The 23,067-nt window shown below is 33.4% G+C and overlaps 2 protein-coding genes across 7 annotated transcripts in view; one reads left to right on the forward strand and one right to left on the reverse strand.

Moving 5' to 3' along the window:
• The window catches only part of LOC147844651 (uncharacterized), a 56,551-nt gene extending 44,091 nt beyond the window's left edge, over positions 1-12,460 (forward strand). For 2 of the 4 annotated variants that reach the window (XM_087248097.1, XM_087248098.1), the window contains exon 7: positions 10,210-10,785. In XM_087248097.1, coding sequence (XP_087104223.1) covers positions 10,210-10,279 — 70 coding nt within the window. In that variant the 3' untranslated portion in view covers positions 10,280-10,785. Of the gene's footprint in view, positions 1-10,209 lie in introns of all 4 variants that reach the window. The other 2 variants (XM_087248096.1, XM_087248100.1) reach the window with 1 other exon arrangement.
• The window catches only part of braf (B-Raf proto-oncogene, serine/threonine kinase), a 29,608-nt gene extending 6,724 nt beyond the window's left edge, over positions 1-22,884 (reverse strand). The window contains exons 1-13 of one of the 3 annotated variants that reach the window (NM_001324516.2): positions 22,689-22,884; positions 14,417-14,518; positions 11,769-12,032; positions 10,037-10,140; positions 8,046-8,148; positions 7,793-7,941; positions 7,501-7,620; positions 6,342-6,501; positions 6,081-6,120; positions 4,043-4,162; positions 1,671-1,804; positions 1,477-1,594; positions 6-90 (exon numbers count right to left, since the gene is read on the reverse strand). In NM_001324516.2, coding sequence (NP_001311445.1) covers positions 6-90; positions 1,477-1,594; positions 1,671-1,804; positions 4,043-4,162; positions 6,081-6,120; positions 6,342-6,501; positions 7,501-7,620; positions 7,793-7,941; positions 8,046-8,148; positions 10,037-10,140; positions 11,769-12,032; positions 14,417-14,518; positions 22,689-22,856 — 1,667 coding nt within the window. In that variant the 5' untranslated portion in view covers positions 22,857-22,884. The remainder of the gene's footprint in view (positions 1-5; positions 91-1,476; positions 1,595-1,670; positions 1,805-4,042; positions 4,163-6,080; positions 6,121-6,341; positions 6,502-7,500; positions 7,621-7,792; positions 7,942-8,045; positions 8,149-10,036; positions 10,141-11,768; positions 12,033-14,416; positions 14,519-22,688) is intronic. The other 2 variants (NM_205744.5, XM_087246353.1) reach the window with 2 other exon arrangements.
• Positions 22,885-23,067: the final 183 nt, after the last annotated feature.

Raw genomic sequence — 23,067 nt, forward strand, 5'->3', positions numbered from 1 at the left:
TTTACCTGAGGACACCCACTTCATTCTTAAAGGCTTGTAGCTGCTGTGGAGTGGGAGCTGTAACATTCAACATCTTTACCGCCACGTCACCTTTAAAAAAACAGAGGAAGAACATACGATTTAGACTTTTAGATTAGGCTTCTGCCGGTATCAACATTTCTTGTTGAAATTAATTGCTGAAGGGTTTATCATGGTGTATGGTATTAGCTCAATATTGACCTAAGCTGCAACAAATACATGTATATAACCAAAAACACTGTGTATCACGCTATTGTGTATACAGAACAAATGTTTTAAACAAGACAAATTGCAAAAGGAGACTATATTGTAATAATTGCATTCGAATCATATTTCCATTGTAAGAAATGGATATCCATTGTAAGAAAGTCTATAGGTTTGTTTCTATCCAAATGTGTTAATTAGACTTGTGCGCAAAACTGGAATATCACATAAAACATTTGCAAATAACGCACTGACAATAAAAAAAATAAATAAATCTAATAATAATAATAATTTATTAGATATTAACTCCATTTAATAAAAAAGGTAACAACTATTGATTTTTATGAGTTATTAGGCACCAACTAAGAAATTTAACTACATCGTAGATTAGGTCTGGGTGGTATGACGGTATATATTGTAACTGCAGAATGAAATGTGTACCATAAATGTTTTTATTCAGTATATACCGCGAAATGTAAATAAGTTGCCAACTCATTCATTCATTCATTTTCTTGTCGGCTTAGTCCCTTTATTAATCCGGGGTCGCCACAGCGGAATGAACCGCCAACTTATCCAGCAAGTTTTTACACAGTGGATGCCCTTCCAACCGCAACCCATCTCTGGGAAGTTGCCAACTATAAATATATACATACACATAAATACATATATACAAGAATAGCAATTGTTTATAATTTGTATTTTTTCCTATTATTTACTTGGGAAATATTTCATACCTGTGAGAAGATATTACTTGAGAAATGTTTATAATAAGGTCTGCCCACATAATACTGTGAAATGTAACATATACATTTTTATTGTTCATCTAAATTTATAATTTGATTACTAGATTTAAAAGGGTAAAAATAAAACACTAAATAATCAAACACAATCACACTTTCGTATTTATTATATAAAGCCCTTTTATTCATTTTCTGGAATGTAATAGAAATGTTGTGGAACTTAAAAACTATATTGTGAATTATATTGGTACCGTAAAATAAATTCTCATATTATGAAATAAAATTATGGTCATACCACCCTGCCCCACCTAAGATTTAAACATTGTTTTGTAGTTGTCTGATTATTCTTAAAAAATCATTTAAAAATAATAAATATGTTTTAAAAGTTCATGGTATTTTGAAGTCAATACCAATATCAATATTCTGCATGTTCATTATCCTAATATACTGAATTATTGAATATTGGCATACGTCTACATTCCTTAAAACCAAAAATCACTCTCAGATGACCCACCGTGCCATTTCCCCTTGTAAACTGTCCCAAAAGAACCAGATCCTATCCGCTGGCCCAGAGTAATCTGCCCTTCTGGAATCTCCCAATCATCGCTCGAGTCCCGTCGACCCAGAGTTTTCTATTTGACAAAAACAAGCATCAAATACCATTCCTCTATGACCTGAAAGTGCCAAACCAGGACCAGACATTTTTACCATTTTATTGCGGTCCTCAGATGAAGACGATGGCTTCCTCTCCCTCGGTTGGCACGGAGATTTGGACACCTTCACATTGGGCAGGGAACCTGGCAGGGAGGCAGGGGGAGTGGCGGACAGGCCTGTTGTTGAGCCTGGCATTGCAAACAGAATCAAGTTAATTCAACAGCAAATGTGGGAGTCAATCTAGAGAGAGACAGAGTAAGAGGGGAAGGAAACAGGAGGAAAGGAAGAAAATCTTGTGTAGAGTCACATGGGGAGAAGAAGAGAGGAAAGGGTCACATCACAGCCCATGCAGTGTCAAACAAGGGGGCTGTGAGCGATGCATGCCCGGAACTACACCTCAGGTATTTTCAAAATTATTGTGACCTCTGATTATATATTATATATCTGGTTACTTTTAAGTAAAATGCGTAAAAATCATTAATTAAAATATATATAACTGAAATACTAAATGTTTAACTGAAATAAAATTATGGTAGACGTAATGAATAAATAAATATCCCATAATTGTATTCTTGTTATGGTTAATAACTAATAAAAGTCACTAATACATTAATAAAAGTAAAAAAAGAAAGAAAAATAGTACATAAAATTATTAAATATTAAAATTATTTTATCTATTTAAAAAACTATTACATTTATTGAATAGTATTAGATATTGTAGTAATAAATATTTTAAATACATAAATATGAAATACCACAGGCAAATTAAACACTCATTTTAAATAATGTAAGTGAACTGAGGTATCACAACATTATTATATAAAATGTGAAAAAGGTAATATTTATTCTGAGATTAAATAATCTGAAATAAAAACTAGGTTACATAAAATAGATATATATAACTAAAAACAAAAAAAATAATTGCAATAAAATTAGGAAATATAAAAGTTATAAAAAAAAAAAGACATCCCATAACTGTTTTCTTGTTATGGTTAATAACTAATAAAAGCCACTAATACACTTATAAAAATGTTTAAAAAATAATACATAGTCATTAAATATTAAAATGATTTTATCTATTAAAATAACAATTTATTAAAAAACATTATTATTATTATTATTAAATGTTGTAGTATTAGATGTTTTAAATACAAAAATGTAAAATACCACATGCTAAGACATTTTAAATAATGTAAAGATTGAGGTTTCACAACATAACAATTTAAAATGTGAAAAAGGGAATATTCATTCTGAGATTAAATAATCTAAAATAAATAAATGGGTTCATAAAATAGATATGCACCTGAATCACAAAATATATACTTGAATTAACATTAGGAAGTATTAAAATTACAAACAAAAACTAAACAAACAACAATATCCGATGTTTTCTTGGTATGACTAATAACTAATAAAAACCACTAATACACTAATTAAAATGTTTAAAAAAATACATAGTCATTCAATATTAAAATGATTTTATCAATTAAACAAACTATCAGTTTTTATTCAACTAATATTAGATATTGTAGTATTAGATGGTTAAATAAATAAATATTAAATATCACATGCTAAATAAATACTCACTAATTTCAAAGTAAGTGAATTGTGGTATCACAACCTTATAATATAAAATGTGAAAAAGAAATGTTCCTTTTGAGATTAAATAATCTAAAATAAATACTTGGTTCATAAAATAGATATATAACTAAAATACAATGCATGTAATTAAAAAAAAAACTGAACAAACAATAATATCCCATAATTGTTTTCTTGTTATGGTTAAAAGTTAATAAAAGCCACTAACACACTAATAAAAATGTTTAAAAAAATAAAACAAAGTCATTAATATTTCAAATGATTTTATCTATTAAAATAACTATCAGGTATGTTCACTAAAATAATATTCAATATTTTAAAATGTATAAATATGAAATACCACATGCCAAATAAACACAGACTAATTTTAAATAACGTAAGTGAATTTTCATTCTGAAATGTTTTAATTAAATGGTGATATTAAGTACTTGTGTTGTTAAAGATTATCTTTAAGTGAGGATTACAAAACATCAATAAATAGGCACTTTTAATAATAAATTAATCAATTAACACATCTTCAATACTGATTAATACATAATCATTTAAAGGTAGAGATATTTGTAAAATGTCACATTAGTGGCATTGCTGGCCTGATTATGTGATTTTGTAGTGCGTTGAGTTAAAGAAAAGTGACTGCAGCCCTTCAAAAATGTCAGTGAAAGCATTTGTGTGAAAGAAGTGGCAGAGAAAGCGTGAATTCAAACAAGGAGGAGTGAAATACATCCACAATACATACAAGGTGGAAGACAGACAGACCAGAAAGACAGACAAACAAGCAAAAGACGAGACAAGGTGTAGGACACGGCCACGCACAACGGCCTCGCTACCTCTGAACACTGGCTCAGGCTCAAAATCAAAGACAATGTCATTGGGGTGGGAGGACAGAAGGGGGCTTGAGGTCCGTGTTCGGTTCTTCCTCAAGCAGCGGGCTGGGTGTTGCGAGGGGGCTGCAGGGGGGAGAGAGACAGACACGGGATCACTGGCCCCTGAAGCTCAGGTGCACCTCCAGTTACCCACTACCAAAAATCCTGTGTCTACTCTCAGACATTGTTTACAGATCATTAAGTGGATTCTAGGTGACACAGAGCCAGTCTGTCCTTATAAGGATAGTTCAGCCAAAAAGTATTGTTCGGTTATCATTTATTCACCATTGTGTTGATCTGTTGCTTTTATATGAACGTGTTTATTTTGAAGGCATGAAACTGTAGGTTTAACAGTCTTTTTTTTACTGGTGTGACCTTGAAAGTCTTAAAAAGTGAAGCCAGAATATTTTGATCACCCCCTGGTGGCTTTCTGCAGTATATGTCATAAACCCCACCCTTTATATGTAAACAAAGCTAATGTGGGCCAAATTTGAAAATCTTATTACAGTAGAAGTTCTATTTTATTCCCTATTGTGACCAAGTGCATCACATATATCCTAAAAAAACGAAGCCCAAACATTTCAATTGCCCCTTAGTGGCTGGCTGCAGTATAGGTCATAAACTTGCCTTCTCTATGTAAATGAATAGGATGCCAGATAATTTAAAAAATCTTATATCAATAGAAATTACATTTTCTTCCCTATTGTGATCAAGTGCACCGCATATGTCCTGAAACATGAAGCCAAAAAGTTTCAATTGGCCTCTGGGGGCTGGGTGCAGTATAGGTCATAAACTCCACCCTCTCTATATAAACAAATGGGATGTCAACCAAATTTAAAAATCTTTTTACACTAGTAATTAAATTTTCATTGATATTTTGACCAAGTGTACCGCATATATCCTAATAAAAACTAAGCCCAAATTTTTCCATTGCTGCCTGGTTCCTGGCTGCAGTATAGATCATAAACTACAGCCTCTCTATGTAAATGAATGGCATGTCAACCAAATTTAAAAATCTTATTACACTAGAAATTCTACTTTCTTCCCTATTTTGGCCAAGTGAAGCACATAGATCCTGAAACATGAAGCCAAAACATTTCAATTGCCCCCTGGTGGTTGGCTGCAGTATATGTCATAAATTCCACCCTCTTTGTGTAAACAAATGGGATGTCAACCACATTTAAAAATTGTATTACACTATAAATAAAACGTTCTTCCCTATTGTGACCAAGTGAAGCGCTTATATTCTAAAACATGAAGCAAAATCATTTCAATGGCCCCCTGGTGGCTGGCTGCAGTATCGGTCATAAATCTTTCCCTCTTATTTAAAAGTATTCTAACATCTTTGCTTTTGGGTGGGGGATTAATTTAATATAAGACTTGCGTTCTTTCTTTTGGGAGACAATAAATCTATTTGTTTTAGACTTAAATCTTAAACTTTGTTAACATTTTATGTTTTAACACACTACATTAAAAGTAATATCTGAAGTTGTAAAAAAGGGGCAAGGGCCTTAATTTTACTCCAATATTCTAATAATTTTTACATTTGTTTTACGGAAAAAAAGCAACTTAAACATTCTTCTAAACATCATCTTTTTGTGCTCCTCATAAAAATAAAGCCAAAGGAGTATGAGATGGCAAATGTGAGTAAAAGATAACCGAATTTACATTTGTTGGCGGTGAACTAGTCCTTAAACAAAGTATTCACATTCTTGGGACATGTTTTGAGGAAGCAGAAAAGACAGGGGCAAGTTTGAGAACATTGATTAGGATTTAGTAGTTTACAGCAGGCCGCTAGTGATAAAGAAAAGGGCAGAAGCACTTCACAAAGCGGACAGGGGAGAAAAAAGCCTGTTTGTCGGCTCTAATAGCAGGCAGAGTGAAATGGATCAGCTGTCCCAAACTTCTAAGGCCAATGACACAGAGATAGCACAAAGACATGGGATGACGGAAAGCCATTTGAATTCAGTGTGTCTCAGTGTATGTTTCGTAAAACCCTTACCTCCATCTGACCTCGGTAAGCCTTGATCACGAATCAAATCCTGGATGGAAATAACACAGATTAGCAAGCACTAAGGGGAGATTTGGTGCCTTTTGGTTTAGGGTACTACAAAAGTATCTTATATAGTTAATATTAATAAAGTAATGAAATAAGAGCACACCTCAAATACTTACAGTATTAATTTTTCTGAAACTATTTATAAAAGAAAAGTCCACCTATTCAAAAGGGATTAAATCCTTTTGACTAAAATATCATTCTCACATCAATGTTGACCGGCTCAATGGTGTTGATATGGACGTTAGGGGCTGATGAGGAGCGATCCCTCTGACCAAACTGGTTACGGTGGTCCTCTTCTCCAGGTCTAAAAGATTGCGGGATAGGGATGGATTTGGACGGGGACACAGTAGGATGGCACAGAGAGCTGCAGAAAACAGAGACACAATGACATTTTGCATAGTTTGTTTGTTTACGATACAATTTTGGTTCCAATACTAAGCCTAAACCCCAATTACTTTTTTCCCAAGGGCCAAATTGTGTAAAGCAAGCCAAGTAGGGGGCAGAGCTAAATTTGATCATGCTGGAATTTAAATTATTCAAATAAATAAATGGCTTACACAGGTAACTGTGCTTGACAAACCATCTGTAGAAATATAGTCATTCATATTTCTGACATTTTAACCAACACTTGCACTAAACACTATCTTACAATCACTTCTCAAAAAAACACATTGTGCATTTATGAAGTGTGCCTAACACAGGTTAGTGGGCTTGACAAACCACCTGTAGAAAACGCACTTTAATCTCTCTGACACTTTAACCGACACTTGTATTAGTTTTGCCTCAGACACTGTCTTACAATCACTCTATATCTCAAAAAAGTAGAGCATTTATGAAGTGTGCCTCACACAGGCGAGTGGCATTGACAAACCACCTGTCAAAACATTCTTCTCTCTAGAAAAAAACACTCATTTTCTTTACTCTAGCAATTAATACTCTGAGCACTAATAGTACCTTTGTATAATCAGTACTTCTTGTTGAATCGCTGAATGTCTCGTCAATTCTAAGTCGCTTTAGACAAAATCGTCTGCTAAATGACTAAATGTAATGTTTTCCAAATATTTTTCATGATAAGTAATATATTTTACTATTATAAATAAATATAAATGAAGCTTTTCCTAAAGTGTTACTGACAAAATTTATATAAAAATTGCACGTACACATTCCTTCAGCATTTAACAACAATTTAAGCTACAATTCATAAATCACAAGGATGTGTAAAATGCCACATTTGCACTCCATTGACCATATTTTAGAGCAATTATAACTATGATATGATATAATGAAATTATAACTACTTTAATTATAATAAATATAACATATTAATATCATGTAACATGTAATAATGCTGATTCAATCTTACCCAGTAGATTCGGATGGTGGTAGCGAGGGGCACATCTCTGAAATGGGTGTCGTGCCCTCTGATGACACCTCCTCCTGGGTGATGGGGTGGTGCACCAGAAATTTTGATGCCAGCAATAAACTGAACAACAAAAAATATGAACAACAATGACAAAAAGCACAAATAAATGACTGAAACTTAATTTCTTTGATGGTGAATATCAACTAGAGTAAATTAATTAATTGTTTTATTTCCAAGCCTTTTTTACTGAGCATTTTTCAGAAGAAGGGAAAGATCTCCCATGAGCACTCACTCCAGCTGATCGTAGTTGACACACATGAGTGGGACCTCCGTGCTGCAGCGCTGGTGAAACTTATAGCCACACGTCTGACAGCGGAAGCCTTGAAACAACAGCTTCCGGCAAAAATCACAGAAGGCCAGCGTGAAGAAGGTCTTTCGCACCTGTCGAGTAACAAAAATAATGCTTTGGATGCTTCCAAAAGGCAAAATTTCATTCTTTTTGGTCATTTCATATTTAGTTTTGTGGTCCTTTTCAGCATACTTACAAAATTATGGGTCGTCAGTGGCACATTTTCTAAAACTTCAACGTGAAGCTCCTCCCCCGTCAACCAGGAAATGTCTGTGTCCCAGCCAATGGGCTTCTTCTCCCTGGAATGGGCGGGACAGTCATTAAGTATGAGTAAAACTGATACCCTAAATGTTTTGGTACTGCAGGGTTTCAGTTAGTACCGGGCCGCAGAAGAAATCATTCATTTTCTTTTTATTTATTTAGACTATGAGCGATCTTTTAATCTGAAGAATCTTTTATTTTAAAAAATGATATTAAAAAATAATTCTCTAAGTAACATCTCACTTAATCCTGCAGCTAGCAAAAACTGATTTCTTTGAAAAGTTTCTATGCGAAGGGGGAAAAAGCCCAAAGAAGAACCCACAAATTGCCAAGGAATGGATCTGCAACCTATTTGTCTATAAATCAGGTGAATCTAGTATGTCAGTGCAAGAAGATCAACTGCTGGAGATTGCAAATTACAGCAGCTTTAGGGGCCGTTCATATGTCGCTTGTTTTCCGCACTCAAATTCATTATTTCCAAAGGAGGCCCACGGCTTGTGCACATATAATGGGAGCGTTGCATGCAAGTGGCGTGACACCCTGGTGCCTTCAAAGTGTGGCCAGTTGAAAACATCTTTCAGAATGCTGCAAGCACACAGCGAGTCACTTGATAAAAACTGACGAACAGCTTTATACTTTGTATGGAATATATACATTTCAGTAGACAAATTGCTTCAGATAAACACAGAACGCCCAAACACTGCAGTGCTTTTTGATTTCCTCTATAAATAAAACTCGTATCAGAGTTACAGCAAAGATTCGTCAGGTTTTCATCCCGAGAAAACAGTTGATGGTTGCATAGCAATCTACGTGGATCCAACAACCACCCCATCGTTATTTTGAAGTGTCTATTTAACATGCATTACAGATTTTTGATCATTAAAGCAGTGGGTCATCCTGGTACTTTGGCTCCCTTAGTGTTTTTCAAATACTATGAATACATTTTTTTTATGTATTTTGTATTTATTCGATTTTTCTGGCAGTTAAACAAACAAGAACAAAATGAAAACTAACAGGAACAATTAATATAAAGAATAATAAGTCAAATTCAAAACATAATATATTGACCATATGTAACAATATATAATATGCATAATAACTGTAAGAGAGTTTATTTCCATATCAGCTTCTCTGGCTATGCCATGTCAAAAGCAAAATGATTTTAGAATTATTACTTTTAAATTATAAAAAGCTTTAAAGCAATAAAAAAAGACATCAAAGCAATGAATAATGCATAAAATAAGATCAAAATCTTTAATATTTTGATGAAAATTCTAATTGAAGGACTCAAACTTATTATAAAGGACTTATTATAAGGACTTAAACTTATTATAAATATTTTCTTTAAAGCCTCTCCAGTTAAACATGGTCATCTGATAACAATAAAAACAGGCCATTCAAAAAGTGCATCTTTACAGTTTCTTAGTATTGCAATATTGACATATTGAAGGAGATTCTCCTAAAATAAATTATATACTGATAATATATAAACAAATTCATTTTTATAATATACTTATTAATATATATATATATATATATATATATATATATATATATATATATATATATATATATATATATATACATACATACATACATACATACATATACATACATACATACATACATACATATATATATATATATATATATATATATATATATATATATATATATATATATATATATACACATATACATATACATATATAAATTATTAATATAATATACTAATAATAATATATTTATATAATAGTAAGTCTTGTGTGACTGATACGGCATCATGTGCACATAACGAAGTGACTATTAATCAAATACTTTGACAATTCTGACATGATACTCGGCTTACATACTGTTTGTTTCATACTATACATAAGGGAAGTTTTCATTTTTAAGACACAGTGATGGTAATGCAATGGTTCTTACCCATCCTGAACTCTATAGACTGCACAGCATTCTGGGATCAAGCCTCGCATCATCAGAGCCTTCTTTAAGGAGTCTCTGACCGTCATCCCACAACGAGCTGGAACCTGAAACACACACACACACACACATACACACATTAATTATTTTCTCAAGCAACTTTCCTCTCCTTACAGTGAGACTGTGGTTCATCTGGGCATGTTTGGTTTCTTGGCTTCTTCTCGTACAGCCGTTTCCCTCTGCTAAACCAACAGAGACAAGCTGAGCAGATAATCAAAATAAAAGGGGTCACCTACATTTGCTCATTCCCATGGACTCCTATTGCTCTACAATCTGGTCGGAGTAGAAATTCCTTCTGAAATACCCGTTCTAAAGCCCTGCCTGATGTCTCGCTGTGAAAACTCGTGAGGAAACATTTGACCATCTCCGTTAGGGATAGAATGTTTTAAATAGAGCTGTGGGCAAAACTTTCAGTGTTGGGTGTAATTAGTAAGGAGGTTTCTGCTAGGAGAGTGTACGTTTAAATAATAGTGTACGTATATATATTGTGTGTATATATATTTTGCATAATAACTAGAACATTTTCTACTAAAACATGTTAGATTTATCCAACAATTGCACATGCATATAAAGCAATGAAATAAGGAATTTGTCAATATATGGTATTTATAAAAATATGGTGTCTTAAATGTGAAATGTTTTTAAAGTGATTTTAAGTGTTATGAAAAATAAAAGTGAAAGTTTCCATTTGACTAATTGAAAGAGTTTATTTTCTACTGTGTATATGCGTGAAGATTTATATAGATTTTATGTTGTACTAAGTCAAGTAATTAAACTAGTTATTGATTAATTAGGTGACTGAGTACAGAGTACATAGAAAAGTAATTTGAATGCAATTATAATGATGTAATTAGCCATTAATTACTATTTTTAAGTAATTTACTTAAGACTGAAACAATAACAGATTAAATGCACCAAATAAAATAGTGCTGAGCAAAATTTAAACACATCCAAAATCAAAGTTTGTGTTGACATAATATATGTTTGTAGTATGCATCATATATATAATACACAAATGTTTATTTTGGATACAATTAATTGCAAATAATTTGAACTCTGCCCTAAAATAAAATTAAGGTCCAGTGCATAATATTCTATATATTATCTATATGAAATGCAAAAACTTTTATGCTCAATATCATATCTCAAAATCATTCAGAACGCAGATAGAACCTTATAATTCCAAGGTGACGATATGAGTACAGCCCTCACAAATCTCTCATCTTAATTCATATTTTCTATGGGAAGCTTTACAATAATATATTTGATTAGTCAGTACTGAAGCTAAATATGAAGCATATCCAACAAAATAACTCGTGAAAACAGTGCAAATTCAGCTCACAAAAAATTATGTAAATGAAAAAATTTAATAAAACATCTATAAAAAAAAAGCAACAATCAAGAGAAACAAAAAAAGTGTAAAATTAGGTGAAATTTTGAGTTTGTAATTTGTTTTCAATATTTTGCTTGAATTTAATTGTATTGTCTTTCTATTTCTAAACATGTTCAGTGACTAACATATTATTTTGATAAATATATCTGTTTAATAAATCTGTTTTGTTCAAATCCACCAAAATATTTTACACTATTTTATATTCACTGAGAAATTGATCAAAATATAAATTTTCAAAATGGAGTGTACTTATTTATGTTGATACAGCAAGCCGCAACTCACCACAGTCCTCTGTTTGTTGGGCAGGAAGACCCTGACGATGGGTTTCTGGGGCGAGCGGGGATTGCCTCGTGTTGCGTCAGTGGGCGTCTGCAGGACAGCTAGGGTGTTTGGGGCAGTGGGGGCACTCTGAATGCCCTGTCCCTTCACGTCCAGCAGGGTGGGTGTCGGCGAGGAGCAGAACTCGGTCCCATTCCCAATAGCTTCCAAAAGCTGCTGCTCCCGCTGCTGTAATGCATCCAGCTTACTAGTGTACTCCTCATAGGCCTGTGGCATGAAGGAAATACACCCTTAATACTTTATGGACACGTTTCGCAAAAATGCTTATCTTTTCAGCCTGCTGAAGGATGAAGATCTGAGATTATGCATTAGCTGCTGCTTTGGATACAAAAAGTGGGGTCATTTTGCTCATTTTACAGCTTAAACTAAAAGCTTGGTCAGTATTTGATAGTACTTTTCAGTCTTTTTTTAATATGAGAGATTTCCTAAGGTTACTGATTTTTCAAACAGCATTTAACAAACAGTTTTCTCTCCCACAATCATAAACATAAACCACGAAGATAAATAAAACTTAAAATGGAGTATAAATCGGACCTCCAAAGTGTTTAAAATGATTGATGTTAATATTATTTGTACCTTGTTTTGTTTATTATTGTGTCTGTATTATACTTAATAAAGAGAGAAATTAGTAATTACACTGGTTTTGAAATAATGCAGTTTTCATTCTGCTATATCTAGGCCTGGCACAATATCTATTTTTTATTGTAGGACATATTGCACCAAAATATACTGCGATAAACAATATTACTGTCTTTTTAAGACCATTTTATGCCACTCATTATATAATATTATTTAATATCATCACAATGATCAGCACTCTTCTTAAGTTCACTTATTCTTAAGAATATTTAATTTAATTATAGTCATTTTAAAAACGTAATAATTAGGGATTAGAATCAGAATGTGAAAACGCATATCCTTAATAAAAAATAATAAATGTTAAGAAAAAAAGTGCAAGGTAATAAGTAAGAGGCTGTATTATCTGCTACCAAATCTATTTTTAGTTGTCAGACAGCCACATGAAAATATACTAAAGTAATAGTATAGTAAATACTATAGTGTTTTTTTAACCATTATGACACCTCCAATAGAAATAGAGATATGCATGGGACGAAAACCGGTTTCAAGGTTTACTGTGGTTTGGAAGTCAAGGTTTAAAAATCGCCCAAATTTTCTATTATACCGTTTACATTGTATATGTACGTTTTTATTTTTGTGTCTATTTTATTTAGTTTTGAGAGTCGATTATTTATTATTATTTAGCCTGACATGTTTACTGTTCCAAAACATTTTAAATATTTATAAAGGTATGTTTTTTACCCAGACATAAAAAATATTTATATATTTTAGAGCAGTAATCACAATACTGTGATCTTTGTATTTATTTGTTATCCTACCATTAAAATTTTATACTGGTCCTTGCCTAGATAGAGATGTTGCGCAATCAGCTAAAGTGTTGCTAGAATCGTTTATGGGCAATATTTATTGCATCACCAAAAATGATTGAGGTCATGTTCATATGTTGTGCGGTAAGTCGATAGATTGATTATAGTGACAGACCTAGCTATGTCAAAATGAAAGTTTTTTTTAAATATTAAAAAAGAGAGTTTGTTGTTAAGTAAAAAAACTATTCTCTAAATAGCATAACAGGAACATGCATAAACAATTATCAGAATTTAAAAAAAATGTATTTATTATCTGTTTATTAAACTGCAGGGTAGTTTAATGGGAAAATAGAAACAAATATTTTTTAAATAGTTATATTTCAATGAGATTTTCTTTTAATACTGAACAAATTATAAGTGTGTTAAAAATAATTTTGACACTTTCAATCAATTCTACCACCTAATTTCTGCATTAGACTCTTTGCAGTGCATTTTTGGTATGATTGTTGGGATAATATCTTTGAATTTTTAGAAATATATTTTTTAAAGATTTGCATGAGCAATACCAGTCTTTTAAAAATATTTATATTTGGGAGTTTTTGTTTTTATTGTGACAACACAGTAGTTGGACAGAAAGCAAAGCTAAAACTAGAGAGAAAAGGATGGGATAAGGAAAAGTCCGTGAGCTGGGACTCGAACTCGGTATGCCTGAAGCACAATGGCGCAGCACACTCCCCATGATGCTATCATTGCTGACACCAGTTTTCCTTTTAAGACTGATATATTTTTTACAATTTTAATGCAATTAATATTTCTATTTTGAACAATTTACAGCAGCAATGTTCAGAAACCAGCAGGAGCCTAGATTACAGTTGAAATCCGTCCACAACCGTTTTATTTATTTGCCTTCCTGCGTACTTTACCCTATTTTCATTTCCTAGCACAAGTCACAAGATCACAAGAACAACAGAAGTATAGAAGTAGAAAATGTACTGTGTCTTGGCTGACTGATTCTGTAATCAGACCACTGAAAAAAGAGTTAATAATAGACACAGGGTTTTACTATAGTCAGACACCTTTATATTATATCAATCAATCTTTAGCTTAATTTGCCTCCCTAAAGAGAAATTTGTCTTGGGCAATCGAGAGAACATTTAGTGACAAAACAAATATTAATACCATATAAAGAAGACAAAAATATCTTACCTCTAGATATATAGACGGTGGATTGTGTTCTCCTCCAAACTTATCTAAAAGGGCTTCTAGGTGCTCTTGAGTTAACTTAATCATCTGTTTAATATTCCATATCTGCAAAGAAAGCCAGAGTTAGCAAACCAAAGCTTCTCTTTCAAAATACATTTCCTTAAATGAGCAAGTGTTTAAAAAGAGACCTTCGAACTTCAGCACTAATGAGTGAGAACCTTACTGTAAATCTAATAAACACTCAATTGCTTGCTTGTCTCCGCTAAAGCTGTAAAAACTGACACCGGTGATGCTCATAGAAACTGTGATATAGTGATTAAGAATGAGGTGCGACATGATGAGTACAGACAAAGAGCTCTAGCAAAGAAGCAGTTTCATAATGCTTCACAATTCAAAAGCCATTAATGGATCTTTTGCAAATATAAATGCTCTTATTTGTTTGAGCAACCTGACAGAGCAACACTGATATAATGGTGTTGTGTTGGGGAGAGGGTATATTATTGTCTATAACTAATGGAAGGAGACGTCCAGAAAACTTTTCTTTATTTTTGCAATTTCTTTTCATGTCAAAAATGCATGCATGACCCCAACAAAAATAAATAAATCAACAAAATTTTTAGTTAGAATGAATGCATTTAGAACTAAATTTTTGGTGTGCATGAGGTGGCAATTTGGGAGAGTATTATATATGTTGTAAAAAATAAAAAGTACTATCTTGGTGTTCATATAATCATATTTTTATTGAAGATATTTCAACAATATTTTGCTGAGTGTGTGTTTTGTGCTCATACATTGGGTCGATTAAGTCTGTCTTGGATAAGAAATGTAATGAGAAATTTCTAAAAAATAAAGTTATTTAAAGTTATTAAATAAATATTATTATTAATATCAAAGTTATTTGTACAAAACAGCTGATTCATTTAAAACAAAAAAGAAAGTGACTGTCTTCATGAATTGATCATTGATTCATTGACTCATCATTGATTGATCATTGATTCATTGACTTGCTCGGTTTGTTCAAAAACAGATTGATTTAGAAATGACTTTGTTACTATTATCATTGCCAAAACAGATAAAAAGGCAATGTTGTGTTTATAATGTGAAACTCAATATCAGCATTGTTTACTATAAAAAAAAGTGCTGGGTTCCACACTTATCCTTCATGTTGCCCCAACACAAATTGATTATGTTAACTAGGCTGTACGATATTGAACAAAAATTGACATTGCAATATTTAGTTTGTTTCAGATATATCTTGCGATATGAATATAATTTCACAAGATGACTTATAACTCTATTTGGAATGAATTCATCGGGAATTCATTGATTGGGATTATTTTGTGGAGAAGTATCTGCATAATACAATACTGTTGAACCGATATAAATTCATTTCATGGTTTTCTGTGGAATCTAACAGTATTAAGGTACAGAAATTTAAGAAAAATAATAGTAAATAAAATAACACTTTATAGTGTATAGTCTTCATTGGATAAATAATTCAATGCAAATTATTTTGCTCTATATACACCTTTCATAACCTCTTGGCTTAAGTTTGCTTAAATTTTTACAGTCACGAGTCTTAAAAACTCTTTCATCTTTCACTCTATTTTAGGAATAAACTTTACTATAATATCAACATGACATTGCTGATCCTGCAATGTGACTATTGCAGATTCACACATTGTGATATATGAAACGATATATTGTGCAGCCCTTATGTTAACTTAATAATTTTTATACATTTGTAAAGTGTACATTTTGAGTCCCAAAACAACCCTTAGAATGCCGTTGTTTCAACTCATTTTAAAGAAGTTGTTTTTAACAAGCAGCAAAAGACATTTTTATTTGAGTCTTAAAATAAAATCATCAATGCATTGATTTGTGATGTATCGATGTTTTGGAAACCAGAACTCTTGCTTGTTAACACATTTAACAAGCGGATCACACTGTGCAATTTTTTTTATAATCCTAAACGACTGTAGCATGGCAGACTGCAGGAACATGGCTTCCATGTCACACTGTAAGATCTCAGCTGTCACAATGTCAGACTGAACGAGAATGAAGATGTGTCAAACATGGAAAAAAAGTTGCCTAGAATTTCGACGTCATCTATTCGTGATGCTTTCCCTATCATGTGAAATGATTCCTCATAGCAAACATAAACAATATGTAGCCATAATTTTGCACACAGTGTGTCTCAATTTGACATTTCCCCTGCCGTCATTAGAATTGAATTGCGTCATCAGATTCGGCGCTGCTATTGGTTCTTAGATTGAACCAGCTGGTGTCACACTCCACAGTGTCTGAACTCTTCTGACACTACTAGAACTATCACAGATTTTAGCCTAGGATTTCAAGAAACTTTTAGGATTTCCCAAATTTGTCTCGGATGACAAAATCATGGCTGAAATTACAGGGCTTTAGAAATACATTAAACAAACTGTTTTGCTTTCATGGACTGAATTATAGGGTTAACTAATTAAATTCATCACCAAGTAAATTTGACAAATGACAACAAACTAAAGTCAGCAACAACAATTACGGTATTATCCTATGCAATAAATATCACACAACCCTAGTACAACCACATCCATTATGATCATAAAACTCACCCACTTAATTCAAAGTACCACAAAATTACAGCCTGTTTGCAACAAGCAGCAAGCAGTTGCTCAAGGAAACGTGCAAGCAATGTACTTGCTCCAGAAAGCCAATAAACATTTTTCAATTTTGCCAAGCAATACAAGCAGCGGCACCATAAAATACTCCCGAGTTCACTGGAAAACGTCCCAGCCAAGTAAACACAATCTGACAGTGCTACAAAGCTTTACAAGTCAACTTTATTATGATCGCCATTTGGAGAAACAATTTTCCAGCACACTTGTCAAAAATGCCTCTACGCCCCCCTTGAAATAGCACATTTAAGTGCATCTAACTTTAGGTCTGATTAAAAATCCTGCATTCCAAAAGTCAAGCCGCCACTTGATTTCTAATCAACGGTGCAGATAAACTGGCTCTACGAGTCAAATTAATGCAAGAAAATACTGAAAGGCAGGTCCATTCTCAGTAGTCTTGCCAGTATAAACTCCTGACAGGCAAAGATTGCTGACAGTTTCTTAAACAGACGTTTGTTACAAGCCTTTCTTTAAAGCTAACCCCGTGTGGTAATAGAGTGCGTGTTTCCAACATGATGCAACATAAGCAAGACAGTTTAAAATAGCTCAATACTGTGAAATATTTGCCGCCAACCACAGCTTCTTCAGAAAGGAATACTTTACCTAACAATGAACATTCTTGCTTAATCATCCTTGAATCCTAACCTAACGTAATTTTTTTTTTGTGCAGGACACACAGTGAAATAAGTATTTTTGCTGCTTGTTCAAACTACTTACTTATGTTCAATCCACTTTTATTTGTTATGTTAGGGGAGAGCAGGCATAAAAGTACCATCTTTCATAAAATTTGTCTAAAAGATTATGTTTTGGGCAGAAATATTATATATTTTTGCAGTGGTTACTAACTAGTTTGCACAATATATTGTTTCAGCATTGATATTACATTGTGTGCATCTGCAATAGTCACATCACATAGATATGCAATGTTGAGTTGACTTTGCAGTGTAATTTTTTTACATTTACATATACAAAACCATAAGGCATGCACTGCTTATTTCACTTTCATCTTTGCTTATTTACATTCATCTATGCTGTAGTTTGTTTAGTACATTTTATGCATGATTCACTTCCCTACAGAATCATCCAGATCAATCCAAATGAATACTTTCGGTAAGACTTTGAACACATTGCTTACATGCATGTTATAGATATTGGCTGCTTATTAGTACTTTTAAACTACATATTCTGTATGATCCCTAATCCTACACAATACCTAACCTACCTTAATATTAATAAAGATCAAATTGGGAGTTTATTGAAGCCATAATGGTATGCTAAAAGCAAGAATTTCCCCCTAAAATAAAGTGTGAACAAAAACTCTTTCAAACTACTGCTATTTAAACATTTGCTGGAAATGTATAGACCAGGGGTGCCCAAACTAGGTCCTGGAGGCCCAGTTTCCTGCATATTTTACTTCCAATCCCAATTAAACACAAGTAAACCAGCTAATCAAGCTCTTTTTATACAAAAACTTCCAGGCAGGTGTGTTGAACAAAGTTGAAGCTAAGCAATGCAGGACACCCTCCAGACAGTATTTTGCAATATATAGTCACAAAAAACTAATTAATTGCAACGTCAACTTTTTCTAATATTGTGCAGCCATATAACTCATCCGTGTGGTCTATCAATATCAGTTGGTATTTTGAAAAAATGTCGAACAACTTGAATGTTATTTCACTTTAAACATAAATTGAACATTGTTACTTTTGACCCTGTCAGTAGGGTGGGTCAGAAGTAACAACAATATTTGCTTGATTTACTGGATTAATCTTGTTTATTTTAAATATATATACGACTATGACCTTGTTAATGTTAACTGCAAACATATTTTGTCCTTTATTATTTGCAAAACAAATACCAAATTGCATTTTCATTTAAAATTTCAGCTCTATCAAATGTTTCAAAAGCAATCCAGCTACGCACTCAATCAATCAATCAATCAATCAATCAATCAATCAATCAATCAATCAATCCTCTACAATTCTTTTTATATCTAATTATTATTGGCAATAATGTTCTTTTATTATTATATGCATTCATTTTCTAAAATATATGAATCAAAAGACTGCAAACTATAATATGGAAGTGAAAAATAAGCTATAGCTATTAGCAGTGGGACATAAATAACAGGGTTACTTTTGTCCCCAAAGGAACTCTTGATATTTAAACCTGATATAAACTGAAAACCTCAGAGATTGCAAACTTAAGGATTTGTTATTGTGCTAAATAACCTGTAGATTGATCAATAATGCGATGCATAAAAAAGAAAAACACAACTTGTACACTACAATAGTTCACTTTCTGCACTTAAAAACTGAAATTCAGACCCAAGCGTGCGACTTGGTCCCGAAATCGCATAATATTTGGCAGCTCCATCAAGGGTTGCATGCGGAATGCATGGTCATAGCCTGGAAAGCTAATGTTGTCAGGGCTTCAAGAAAATCGATATGTTACTTTCATCCCACGTTACTTTTGTCCCGCTCTCCCCTAACTTAATTTATTTGCATTGAGACAACATGAATGAATTGTGTGGAACTGCATTTTTATGTAAAAAACTTAAAATACTGGTAGCTTTATTCTCATTTATTTCACAACATTAGATAACACCCTAAAAAATAATCCATATGACGTATACAAATCTTTCAAAGCCGTAAGAATAATAAAATAGGCTAAAAATGAAATCATTATTTAATGAAAGGATATACAGTTGAAGTCAGAATTATTAGCCCCCTTTTTATTTTATTTTTTTATTTTTTTAATATTTCCCAAAAGATTTTTAACAGAGCAAGGAAATTTTCACAGTATGTCTGATAATATTTTTTTCTTCTGGAGAAAGTCCTATTTGTTTTATATTGGCTAAAATAAAAGCAGTTTTTGGGACAAAATTATTAGCCCCTTTAAGCTATTTTTTTTCGATAATCTACAGAACGTTATCGTTATCGTCATCGTTATACAATAACTTGCCGTATTCCCCTAACCTGCCTAGTTCACCTTATTAATCTAGTTAAACCTTTAAATGTCACTTTAAGCTGTATAGAAGTGTCTTATATTATTTCAGGTCAAATATTATTTACTGTCATCATGACAAAGATAAAATAAATCAGTTTTTAGAAATACGTTTTTAAAACTATATGCTTATAAATGTGCTGAAACAATCTTCCCTCCATTAAACAGAAATTGGGGAAAAGAATAAACAGGGGCGCTAATTATTCAGGGGGGCTAATAATTCTGACTTCAACTGTATATGAGAGAACTGTTCATGAATTGCATTGATCAAGTTCACTTTAAACAACCTGTGATTCTTAAAAGCCCACTTTAGATAAAGATAAAGATGAGTCGTAAATAAATAAAGCTTACATATTAAAACATCGTATATCATTAATGCTGCCTTTGGATATTTTCAAAGCGTAAAACACCATTGCATTCTTCAAAACGTCTCATTTGGTTTTGGAACTGCATCATGAGAAAATGATGACAGAGCTTTTTTTTTTTTTTTTGCCTGAACTATTTCTTCTATATTCATGTCAATAAATGCAGATATAAATATAAAAGGAATAAGCCGCATATAATCAGACAGTGCAACACTGTTACTCTGGCCAGCAGTAAAATTAATCTAATTACCACTAAGCACTGCTATAATGATAACTTACACAAGCAGCTCTTTAATCCGACTAGTCTGGCAGCAATATAGGTAAGCTGTTTCCTGAATAACCAGGTTTGTGACCTGTTCCATGACAGTGTAAACTTTCCAAATTAAACAAAATGAATGGATGCCTGTCTGCAAAAACCAAGTTGGTAGCAGTGTTTTGAAAAATGGTTTCTAGATAGTCTAAAAAGGAAAGAAAATCAGAAGAGTTTTAAAATGTACCGTAGTTAATGATTTCCAGAAAGAAAAGCAGCTGGAATAAAAAGCATTTGGTTGCATAAACCAGACTGAGAAACATAAAATAGCTCATTTTAGCTTGTAGACAGTAGACAACCAGCTACTACTGTAGTTGATAATACCAACTTCATGTGGTTTCTGAAACATTGTATGTGGTTTAAACTCAAGTTTCAAAACACAGTTACAAATTTAAACTTTATATTTCTGCAAAGTGCAGAACATAAAATAATTGATAATGTATTATGTCATCGAAAGCTTATTGAATGCTTTTTGTGCTCAGGTCTGGAACTACATCAGGGTAAAATCAACATAATAGGCTTAGAAATGTTTTAAAACAAGGTATATGTACATATATTTTAGATTAAATGTTAGCTGAAATGTTCCTAAACACAGCTCCCGATTGGATTAAACATGTTTTGGAATGTACTTTTAGCTTGTATACTGTTGAAATACCAGCTTAATTTTTTTTCAGAAACACTGCAGAAGCTGCAAACTAGTCGACCATAACGCAAAACACATCTACAAATTTAAACTTTATATTTCTGCAGAGTGCAGAACATAAAATAATCGATACATTAATGTGTCATTGAAAGCTTTCTGAATGCTTTTCGTGCTCAAGTCTGGAACTACATCAGGATAAAATTAACATAACAGGCCTAGAAATGTTTTGAAACACAGTAAATGTACATATTTTTTAGCTGAAATGTTCCTAAACACATCTCCTGATTGGATAAATCATGTTTTGGAATGTACTTTAAGCTTGTATACTGTTGAAATACAGCTTAATTTTTTTCAGAAACACTGCAGAGTCTCCAAACTAGTCGACCATAATGCAAACCACAGCTACTAACAAACTGTAATGTGCAGAACGTAAAACAAATGACACTTTTATAATGCACATAAGTCAGATAACTATCTAGTTTCTAACTGCTAGACGTCAACAAACCAACCACTAGCTGATAATACCAGCATATGTTGGTTTGTGAAATATAATAGATGGTGCGATCTGATTGACCATGTTCCAGTACAGGGCTACTACTAACTTAATGTATGTTCCTGCAGGGTGCAGAATGTACCCACGAAATACCCCAGTGTGTAGCTACATCTAACAGCAAAAGGCCCCTTATAAAGCATGCAGCATAGGTGATTTGTGCAGACAGACAGCTGACAGCTCCGAAAAAAAGAGATGCACGTTGCAATAAATATGCACGGGTTAAAAACGAATTCAATGCACGAGCACAATGACATCACTGCAGGTTTAAATGTAAATGTAAATGCATTCGACTCGCAGCTCGCGCCAGCTGCTGACACAAAGGAGATAAAACAATGCGCGTTCATTTGCCCCATTGCATCTGTAGTTCGTCATTACTGAGATGCATCGCAAGGTGAGATGTGTAGCATGCACGCTACTGTATGCAGCAGGGATAATAATGCCATTGAAACACGAACAGGCCTTCTGATAAACATTGGCTCAGAGAACTGCACTGAGAGAATTATAAATGGCGTCATTCGGAAATGCACCTTGCGAAAATGCATAAGCGCACTACATAAGATCTGCTCGATTATACATCAATTTCCCTGCATCATCTCATCCCCCTGCAATGCATTGCATCCCCCCGCGATCCGTATTACAGCCGGTGTTTCCTGAACATCTCCATCCAACCCAGCTCCGCTCATCAGCCGAGCTTTCCTTCAACCCTGATTCCCCCCATTGTACCTCCTCGGGAATGCCCTGTTGACATTCGGGGATCGCCGCTTCTCCGGGACAGGCGGGTTCGAGCCCCGCGCCCAGCTCGTCCAGTCCCGGGTCCCGCTCCGGATCGCGGTTCATGGTGTCTCCGTTGAAGACGGGCGGTGGGGACTCGGCGCTGCTCAACGCCGCCATTTTAAACCACGAGAAACTGAGTGGAAAATAATAGAGGAAAGCAACAGAGATCGAGACAGGAGGGGGAGACAAATTCACCAAAATGTAAACCCGTGGAGGGGTAAACGGGGATACTGGACGCCGACCAGGGCACTAATATTTTTAATGATAAAAATCCTAGTCGCAATTTTGTTTCGGTCATCCTATTCAAACCACACGGTGTTATACTTAG

This window comes from Danio rerio, chromosome 4 (assembly GCF_052040795.2).
Source record: "Danio rerio strain M-AB ecotype USA chromosome 4, GRCz13ab, whole genome shotgun sequence".
In the NCBI taxonomy this organism is placed as follows: Eukaryota; Metazoa; Chordata; class Actinopteri; order Cypriniformes; family Danionidae; genus Danio; species Danio rerio.